The sequence below is a fragment of the Petromyzon marinus genome, chromosome 59 (assembly GCF_048934315.1).
Source record: "Petromyzon marinus isolate PM22_M1 ecotype Great Lakes invasive population chromosome 59, UKy_Petmar_22M1.pri1.0, whole genome shotgun sequence".
In the NCBI taxonomy this organism is placed as follows: domain Eukaryota; kingdom Metazoa; phylum Chordata; class Hyperoartia; order Petromyzontiformes; family Petromyzontidae; genus Petromyzon; species Petromyzon marinus.
Window position 1 is genome coordinate 6,420,411 of NC_133725.1, and position 10,689 is coordinate 6,431,099.

General features: G+C 48.0%; 1 protein-coding gene across 1 annotated transcript in view; it reads right to left on the bottom strand.

Moving 5' to 3' along the window:
• Nucleotides 1-9,783, bottom strand: part of LOC116955380 (collagen alpha-3(VI) chain-like) — a 45,335-nt gene extending 35,552 nt beyond the window's left edge. Inside the window, exons 1-4 of the mRNA XM_032976411.2 lie at nucleotides 9,632-9,783; nucleotides 6,031-6,070; nucleotides 1,681-2,021; nucleotides 929-1,223 (exon numbers count right to left, since the gene is read on the bottom strand). Of these exons, the coding sequence (XP_032832302.2) occupies nucleotides 929-1,223; nucleotides 1,681-2,021; nucleotides 6,031-6,070; nucleotides 9,632-9,751 (796 nt within the window). The 5' untranslated portion in view covers nucleotides 9,752-9,783. The remainder of the gene's footprint in view (nucleotides 1-928; nucleotides 1,224-1,680; nucleotides 2,022-6,030; nucleotides 6,071-9,631) is intronic.
• Nucleotides 9,784-10,689: the final 906 nt, after the last annotated feature.

Sequence of the window (10,689 nt, forward strand, 5' to 3'; positions counted from 1 at the left end):
AGTCTGCGTTAACCACAAATACTTTTGAAAAGGCATCAAGTCTGCGTTAACCACACGTGCTTGTGGCAAAACATGCAAACAGACATGTCTCTGATAATATATGCTGTGGTGCGAGTTGCAGTGAGCCCCGGTCTGTGGTTGTATCCCCGTTTTTTTTCATCATCATTAGTATGAGATCGTTTCATTGTTTATCGGGACCATCTCGAGTGCAATCATCTTCACACTACCCCAAAAACCAGTCAGTTTAGGGAAAACAGCAGACAACGTTCTCTGTGACGAAGTTCCCGACGAGATTATAATAATAATTGACATTTCTTTGTAAGGCGCCTTTCACCAATGTCTCAAGGCGCCTTGTAAGAATGAGGACGAGGAAAGGCCAAGAGAGAGAGAGAAGCAAAATCTTAACAGAATACAATTCCACACAACTTCCCCTATGCCCCAACCCCCCACCCCCCCTTTCTCTCTATTTAAGGCCTCGACACAGAGACGTTGTCTTTCTGTGTGCCTATGTGTGTGTCTCTCTCTGTTCATCTCTGTGTGAGTCTCTCTCTCTGCTTGTATGCCTGTCTGTGTGTCTCCGTGTCTGCGTTTTGTCTCTCTCAAATGTAGCAATCTTTGGAAGAACGTAATCAACCAGGTGGGGTGTTGACTCTTGTGTTGGCCGACTCTCTGTGTTGTATTGCATTATTTCTCCAAGTTTACTAGGTTTGTTTTCTCATTCATTTGTACCTCATGATGGTTGCTTGTGTTGCAATCGAAACGTCGTGTTCTATTATTATTATTTCATTAAATTTCTTTCTACGCCACTTTCACCCAAGGAACCAAAGAGTAATTCCTGCAAGTCACGAAAGCTTCGAATCTAGTTCGAATAAACTGCCTTGAGGAAGTGCGTCTCAATGCCAGACGGCGCTGCACAGACCACCCGCACCTTTACTCGGCAAGGCGACGGCCTGGGTCGCCGCAGTCACCGGCACCGCCACCTTGGCCTCCTGCACGACGGTGCAGACGGTGGAGGTAAGCGCCGTGATGATGGAGTCGAGGCCGGCGAAGTCGGTGGCGTGGAACATGTGCTTGTCGACGGGCGGAGACGCCATGAGGGCCAGCTCTTTGCGGTCCGCCTTGCCCACGCCCACGGAGAAGAGGACGATGCCGCTCGACTTCACCTCGTCCGAGGGGTCCTTCACCTTGTCGTTGGCCTCGCCGTCCGTCACCAGCACCAAGATCTGAGCGGGGGGGGGGGGGCAGCATCGGCATAATCAATCGTTATCATTATCCCATACCGATCGTAATTATTGTCATCATCATGTATGATCATCGACAACAACATTATCATCTAACACAGCATCATCATTACATCGATCATTGGGAGGGAAATATACGGCAGTATTGGCATAATCAATCGTTATCATTATCCCATACCGGTCTTAATTATTGTCATCGTCATCATCTTATCTGATCATCATCCTGAGAAAGCTCCGACCACGTGCAGAAAAACGTCGGACCTCTTGCCAAACGACGTTCTTTATGCGCTAAAAGCACACCAGAGCGCTACGAATGGCACTTGTGGCAGAGACAAAGAAGATTTTGTGGCATCGAGGCTTTGTGACGTTACAGGTGAATGTGGATTTGCGAGCCTTTTGTCTTGGATCCCTTCACACCCGTCCTCTGCGCGAGGCTCACCTTGCCGACTCCGGGGCGTCCCTGGCTCTTGAAGAGCTGCAGAGTGTGCCGTAGCGCCGCTCCGGTGAACGTGAATCCGCGCATGTATTTGGTGCCCAGGATGGCGGCCTTGAGCTTCTCCTTGTCCGCGTACTGCCCCATGTCGAACTCCTTCTTGATCTTGGGGCTCCTCATGTCCCCGCTGTACTGCACCATGCCCACGCGAACCTTGTCTTTGCCGATGTCCAGCTTGTCCACCAGCTTGGCGAGGAACTTGAGCACCAGATGAAAGTTGCCGGGCCCTACGCTGCTGGAGCCGTCCACCAGCAGGTACAGGTCGGCCGTCTGCTTGTCGCTGCACTCTGTGAGTGCCAGAGTGGGGCCAGCAAGGGTCAGGGCGGTGGCCAACCTGGCATCTCTTCCCGAGACACGTGTGAGGCGCTTTAATAAACAATCGCACGTGGCTCTATCGAAGGGGGGGGGGGGGTGGGGAATAGCGTAGGACGTGCTGTCAAAAGTAGCAAAGATTAATGGTTGAAAGTTGTACGATAGGTTTTACAGTCTGCTCTCGGTGGTAGTCGTTGTGTTCCTGAAGAACACCACATTGTAGAAAAATCGCGTTATAATAAATGATATATAATATTGGGGCAAAGCACAGTCCACGACAACACGTGAGATGCGTGACGCAGGCCAAACAAAGACCGAGACGCGTGGGGAGCATCTAGAAGCATCCAGCAGCATCCCAATGCCTTGCGCGACGCTATGCCGAGGCAGCCGTACGACCGCTTATTCCTACTCGCGCTGCGACGTAGTTCCATTCACTCAATCGCGATATATCCAATTCGCATCCGCGTTTAAAAAAAAATGCGTTCCCTAATACATTAATCGCGTTATAGCCAATTGGCGTTATGACAACTACGCGGCGCTATAAGAGAACGAACTGTACGATCAAATATTATGCATATATGCACTTGGCTCTTGGTGTGTTACAGTTTGGCCACCCCTAGGTTAGGGCCTTGTCCGATTGCTCCCTCCCAAGTAGATGCGGGCAGGACTGCAGCTGTTTCAAGGGCACCGGGCTCACGCAACAAAATGGAAGCGTCCACGGGACCTTTCTTTCCCGTGTTAAGATGATCAATAAAGGAACAAAAGCCTTGACCTTTTCTGGCAAACAGGGCCTGATTAAGGTTTCTTGTAGGGCCCTCGGCACTTCTATTTCGTAGGCCTTCAGTGATAAAACTCTCCGGTTGGTACCGCTGTTGCCCCATGCCACTACTACCGCCACTGTCACTCCGCTTGTTTCACGCGTACTTCGCTTCGTCCAGACGGATGGACAGATGTCGTTACTGATGTGTTCATTGTTCAGGCTGTGCCGTCAGATGAGCAGATTTAATTTGAAATTATTGAGAAAGAAAAAAACAAGGTAAGCCTAAAACTTTTTTCAGCAAAAATTTCTTCAACTATATTCTTACTAAGATTTTTATATTATAAATCTTGGTAAAAAATGTTCTTATCATGCAAACAACAAAAAAAGACAGGGTCAACATTTTATTTCGTAGGCCCAAGGCACAGTGTCTGTACGTGCCTATGGGATAATGCGGTCCTGCGGGCAATAATGCAGGAGGTGTTAAGATGTTAAAACATCCAAATGGGCACCTTTTGAAAGACATCAACGTCTGCATTAACCACACACACACTTGCAATAGATGTCCATTCGGTGTTTTAAAATCTTGAGTAATGAATTTTAAATATTACAAAAGCGAATTACAATAAAAACATTGGCAGAGTTATCCCATATTGGCTAACAAATTTGGCTTTTAAATCTTGAGTCCAGATTGTAAATGGTGTGGCTTGGTTCTCCAACACACCAGTGTGCTGTACTAGTGACGAATTGGCATGTAGCAGATAAACAGCGAATATGGCTGTGTCGGGTGGTGGCGGGTTTTAACGGCACGTTTATATATTTATTTACGTGATCTAACCCAAAAAAGCCTTTATTATGAAATCTTGAGTTATTAATTTAAAGAGGGCCGCCCCCCCCAGCCCCCACCAACGAATGTTTATTTCGAGGCCCCCAATGTCCCAGCACCACCACTGAACTCTGGGGGCCAGATTAGAGAGGGGGGGGGCAAACGTAACATTCGTCGAGGGCGCAACATTGCTGAGGCCCCCCGGTGTGGCTCCAGACCAGGGTGGTCCTGCGCAGATGCCATATTTGCTGTTTATCTGCTACAGCAGATGCGTAGGTGAATGTAAACAGGACCTACCAACATCTTGCTTTATTCACCTGGTCAAGGCCTACGATACCATAAATAGGCCAGTGCTCTCTGGGGTCGCTGACCCCCTCTGTTCACAATCGTTAAGGACCATCTTTATGGTAGGCAGGCCCGTGGCTGGGAGTTGGAGGCATTCCCTGTTCACATTGGGATGTCCTCTTACCCATACACTATTTAATATCTTCTGTGACCATGTCGTTCGAGAGGCTTCCCATGGCTGTATTGGATGAATTTCCATGTAGTACAGATATAGTGAGATACTGATCTATGCCTAGGTGTGGTGAGGGGATGGCTCTGTATTGGTCAATCTAGTTATGTATGTTGATCTAATAATCGCTGCTCACTCTGAAAATGAGTCGGAGGCTCTTCTGATCAACCTGGAGCATGCCACTAATATGTGAGGCCTTACCATACTTCCCACAAAAACAAAGGACCTTCCTGGGTATTTTCTGTATACCAAATACTCCATCCCGTCCACTCACCATAAGTAATGGGACAGTTGTTATGAGAGTGAAGACGTTTCCTTACTTGAGCAGTGTGCTAATGACTGGCTCTGGCATGGCATCGGAGGTCTCACTCCGAATCAGTCAAGCGGCATTGTATTTTTATCAGTTGCGTAACGCTGTGTGGATGCTACCTGACCTACTGCTCCATATGAAACTCCGATTCTTCTCGGCCACAGGTACGCCCCTCCCTTCTCTATGCTCGAGAAATATGGAGCTGTTTAAAAGGGACATCTGAAACATTCGGGCTGGTCTGCCCATGATCCATTCTGGGTTTAATCAGACTGGATTGTGTGAGGAGTTCACAAGTCATTGATATATCTGGACACCATCCCTTTAGTAAACGCCTCTGGCAGGGGAGGCTGCATTGGTTGGGTCACGTAGAGTCCGCATGCCCAGCCACTGCATGCCCAAGCAGCTTCTGCTTGAATGGATAGCGCGGGCTAAACGGGTGCGGCACGGGATGGAGAAGAGGTGGGCTGATGTGATACAGAAAGATGTGGATCTGAGTGGACTTTCCAACGACTGGTACCAGTAGAATCAAGATCGGCCTCTGTAAAGGAGGCTCGTTAAGGATGCTACGGAGGGCAGAGCAGAGACGCTCACAATAACGAGCGGAGCACCGGGCGGAGTTGGCACAGCAGGGAGCACCGGTGGTGCATCTGCCAGTCGTCTCAGTCGGTCAACCCCTTACACCTGGGTCTGTTCCATGACCTCCTGCCAGTGAGCCTTTGATACCTCACATGGCCTCAAAGGGCACCTCGGCTGGCACAAGCACCGTAGTGAAGTCACCACCACTTCGTGATGGACGTTGGTTGGCGTTTGTGTGTATTTGCCTAGCGGTAGTGTAGCGCTTAGGGGAGAGCGGTAGTGTAGCGGTTAGCGCGCTGCGCTACGAACCTGGCGACCCGAGTTCGATTCCCGCTCACGGCCAACACCAGCGACGATTATCTGAACCGGTCCTGCGTCTCCCCTAGGTCGACTCAGCCTCAAATGAGTACCTGATGCGGTGCTTAAAAACATCGCCACTGGGGAAACAAAGGCGTCTGGGCGTGATGCTGGCCACCCAACCCATTTGTATAAATCCCCATTAATTGGCTGAAAACATCTTCATATATGATGGGACCACAGGGAGCTTCGGCAATGCTTGGCACTGGGTTACCACCTGGCTGCTTCTCTAGCTCGTCTGTGCTTCCTCCTCGCGTCTCCGAGTGACACTCTCGCTTCGAGAGTGAGCGAATACGATGCAGTACGTTATATATAGGTCGAACATTTACTATAACACGCGCGGTGCTAAGAACCAGGCGAGCCGATTCCCATTCATGGCCAAGAACGTTGGTGAATTTCAGAACCGGTGCTGGACCTCCAGGTTTGGTTTGGTTCAATGTCCAGGTTTTCAGCTGTGGTGTCCCAGAAGCGATGACACCCAAATCCAGACCCAGGCCTGCATCTCCCACGATGATCCATATCGTGTTCGCTGTCGATCGGCCAGCGCGTGGGCCATTGGTGACCCCCTACCCCCCACCCCCCAAAAAAAGTTGACCCTGACTCGTGTGCTAAGGGCCATCGTTTAATCGTGCAGGGAATCTTACCCTGGCTGCGTCGAGAGATGATGTGTTCGTCGTCGTTTTGCTGAAATGAAGAAAATAAATAGCGTGAGGTTAAACATATTGTACAAATCACAAGCGACATCCATCATCACCTTCGATTAGCGCGGTTGGCTACGTACGGTGCACTATACACTACACTGACTATGCGACATACTACACTATACACTACTATACACTACACTACTATATTAAATTTAAAACTATTTTCTTCAGCACTGCTTTATGTGTTCAGTTTGTTGTCCTTCCCCCCGATTCGAAAGGAATTTTCTTTATTTTATTTTAAAGAAATACATTTTTCGTTACTTTTCCGAAGCATGGCACGCTTCCAACACCAACAACAACAACAACATTTTGATTCATTCATTTATTCCGGAGTCAGTTATCATGGTCGTGGAGGGAAGGCGGCGGGGGGGGGGGGGAGTGAGTCTGCGATATGAATCTAGACGAGATAAGGTCCTTGAGATGAAATCGCAGGACCCGGAGAAGTCCCAGCCCACGTGGGGTGGCACCCCACCCTCGTTTACTCCGCGGGTATTCCCCCAATGGCTCCTATTTCATATCTTGTATTTCAAGTTGCTCTATGTATAGTAAGATTATACACTAGTTTTTGTTGTTGTTAACCTATCCTTTTGAAATGTTGCTACAATATTTAATCGCCGTATGTTAACCATAGTTGTGTTTAAATCTATTTCTTTTGTATACTTTTATTGCCGTATTATGATGTTTCCTCTGCGGCGCGTCGAGGCCAATTTATTTGGAGAGAGCGCAGTCATTAAACAAACAAAGATCGGTGGAACTTGAAGCCGAACGTTCATTTGTAGCATCATGCGAGATGCAACCGGACAACCTGGAGAGAAAGCATCAGAGCAGCGGTACAAAGATGTTAACTACCTCGCCTGGTATACAGGAGGTCATGGGTTCGATCCCGACCCTGACGCCTGCTGCTGTATATTTGGAGTTTGCGTGTCTCTCCCTCTCTCTCATCATCATCACGGTGGATAGGAGATGTTAACTACCTCGCCTGGTATACAGGAGGTCGTGGGTTCGATCCCGACCCTGACGCCTGCTGCTGCTGTATATTTGGAGTTTGCGGTGTCTCTCCCGATGGTCACGTGGATTTTTCTCCGGGTCTACCGGGTTTTCCCCTCCACACTTAGAATCGACATGCGTTTAGAGCATTTGGTTGCTGCTATACATTTCCATATCATGATGAGCCACTTCGTTGAGGCTATCATTTGTGATGGCCAGGAGCTACGGAGCTAAGTGGGCCTTACCTGGTAAAATTAAGAATAGTTTTACAGTGTTAGTTCAGAAGTGACTCCAAATCACCATCGTCATTGTGGAGAATATAATTAACAATTAATAAGCGTTTCATGTTTTATTTTATTTTAGCCGGAGTGTCGAATCGAGTTCGACGACAGCCGGTGAGATTTGTCTAATTCTCAGCCTGTGGATTTAATTTGGTCATTCCAATATTCAGTACGTACAAATATTACATATATACAACCAATGATCATTCATGGTTGCTGTTATAACCGGTTCTAGTATCGTCAGCGAGTCAGCGCCTTCATACGGACTAAATCATGTTCGGCCCATCACAGCCCCTAGTTGCGAGCGAGCGCAAGGCAGACCCTTCAATAATTGCAATCAAAACGGATCACCAAATAATCCCGTAGGGGCGTTATAGAGTCATCGCCGCCATCGTCACGCCCGGTGATTGGTATCCCACCCGCTGCTCATCGTTGACGAAGATAAAATCACGACCCATGGCAGACAGAGCCCTGCGCGCTGAAGCCGACGGCAGAGCCACGGCTGGCATGGAACACGCCACGATCGACGCCGACCTTCGGCACCAGTGCCGGATGAAGCGAGTGGCGGGGCCTGTAGTATATTGTTGTTATAAAGGGGCCCTACAATTTGTTTTTGCTTGTTTGTTTTAAACGTAAATATTAAAACACATAAATTTGCATCTTGCATAGAAAAAAGTTATTGTATTTTTTTCATTTGCCTTACAGCCAGATAACACGACGAATCGCTAACCTTAAACACCCAGTCGTTCGTAAAAGTTGAAGGTGGTACAGTACTATAGTAATAGAGCAAGTGCAGAATCGCTGAACCGGAATTGCTAGCTCGAAAGTATTTAGCGTGGGGCCCTTGTGAGTGCGGGGCCCGTAGCTACTACTACACGTGTAGTAGTAGCTACTACTTGAGCATCGTGGCGCAAGGCAGAGAGAGGAAAGTGGAAACAAATTACGAAAGTTCTTTTGGTAAAGTCACCACGTAGAAGGGAAATAATAAAATAATTAAAAAACATGTAACAATAAAATTCTCACGACGTTTCGATTGCAACGCAAGCAATCATCTTCTTTGGTTCCTTCGGTAAAGTCACGTAGAATGAGAATAAAATAACAAAATAAAACAATAAAATTCTCACGACGTTTCGGACACAACACAAGTGGCCTTCTTCAGGTGAAATGAACAAAACTGTCGGGACGACAGAGCTGCAATGAACGCTGCTAAGATTCGCAGCGTCTTTTAAGTTGGTTGAGAGAAGTGAGGCATCTTGACAAAGGGGTTTACATATCAAACAGGAGAATTTAGCATTGAAGCAGTTAATGCTAAATTCTCCTGTTTAGCATTGAAACAGTCAATGCTAAATTCTCCTGTTTGATATGTAAACCCCTTTGTCAAGGTGCCTCACTTCTCTCAACCAGCTTAAAAGACGCTGCGAATCTTAGCAGCGTTCACTGTAGCTCTGTCGTCCCGACAGGTTTGTTCTTTTCACCTGAAGAAGGCCACTTGTGTTGTGGCCGAAACGTCGTGAGAATGTTATTGTTTTATTTTATTATTTTATTCTCATTCTACGTGAATTTACCGAAACAACCAAGAATATGAATCCCTGCAGTCACGAAAGCTTTAAATCGAAATTTAATCTACGAACGGTGCAGTGGACACCTACGGGACTGTCTTGCCTATGGATCGTGATGATGATGGTGGTGGTGGAACGTTTTGACCAGTGTCACAACGACGACAACATTGGAAGAGGTTTTACCCTTGCTGGCACGTAAGACGGGAGGTGTTAAGGTGTTCAAACGCCAAATAGACACCCATTGCAAGTCATCAAGTTACTGTATTGGCCATTCGCTCGGTGCGTTGAAGGCAATTTCCACATCGACGCCCAACACAGAACTGGAGGAGCGTTCTTACGGAAAACGTCTTTGCTCCAAGGTGTCATTAAACATCACGCAAAGAGAATGCAGAAACCCTTTCTAAAGCGCATATTTCATGGACAAGCGATACTTTCGCGATACATAATGAATGATAGAGGAATAGCCCGATTTATATCTCTGTTGTAGGCCAATCATTTTCAAATACAATGCCACAAATGTGTGCTTTTTGCAGCCTCGACGCTTTGCAAAATGCATCTATATGTTTGTTTTAACATCTTAACAGCTCCTCCTTTAATGCGAGAAAGGGTACAATCTCTATCTTTGTTCATCATCATCATCATCGATAGATAGATAGATATTGACAGACAACTTCGGTGGTGGTGGTGGTGAGAGAAGTGTGTCCGTTCGCTCACCTGCATGATGCCCGGTCGGAACATCTGAGCCGTCGCTACCATCACCGCCGCCGCCATGAACACCGCCACCATGGACAGCAGAGGCGGCACCACGTGCACCCGGCCACGAGGGGAAGACATGGCCAGCACCTCGAAGCGTTCCTTCTGCCTGAATGCCCTGTGTCTACGCCGTCGCTTATATAGCCGCCTCGATCACCGTGGCCTGCGTTGCGGTGTTGCGCTCCACCCCCCCCCGGGGGCATGGATGCATCGACGCGGCTTTGCTGCGTGGCAATTGCTGACATCGTCATCGAATTCAACGCCGGCGACGGCGATGGGTAGTCGCATTAATTGCAGGCGGGGAGAAGATGATGCAGGCGGAGGGTGAGCTCTGTTCAGTGGGGGGCGGTGGGTGGGTGGGTGGTGGTGGGGGGTAGATGCGGATCTTGGTAGGGAATATTTTTTACAGGGGGTCACGGACCCCCCCCCCTCCGCCGATTAGCACGGTTGGTTAGCTACGTGCGGTGCGAAAGAAGTTCAAGACACATGCGGAGAGTGATGCTGAACAGAGGGGGGTGGGGGGGGGGGGTCATGAGTACCACGTTACAGTTGTCACAGGCAGAGGGGGCGAGAATTGATCACGTTGGAGAAATGTACTTGAGTGTGGTACTTGAAAAAAATGTGTACTTTAAACTTTTTGTTGTTGCTGCTTTGAAAGGATAAGTTGCACGCGGGAAAAGTTCCATATGTCCAGGTGTGTTGTCCACGACACGCATGCTTTGTTATGCACAGTGCCGGATTATCCTCGTAGCACAAGCAGCTACATATGTAGTAGTAGCTACTACATATGTAGTAGCTACATATGTAGTAGCTACGGGCCCCGCACTTTCAAGGGCCCCGCGCTAAATGCTTTCAAGCTGTCAATTCCGGTTCGGTGATTCTGCACTTGCTCTATTACTATAGTACTGTACCGCCTTCAACTTTTATGAACTGGGTGTTTAAGGTTAGCGATTTGTCGTATTATCTGGCTGTATAGCAAATAAAAAAAATACAACTACTTTAATATGCAAGTTAAAAAT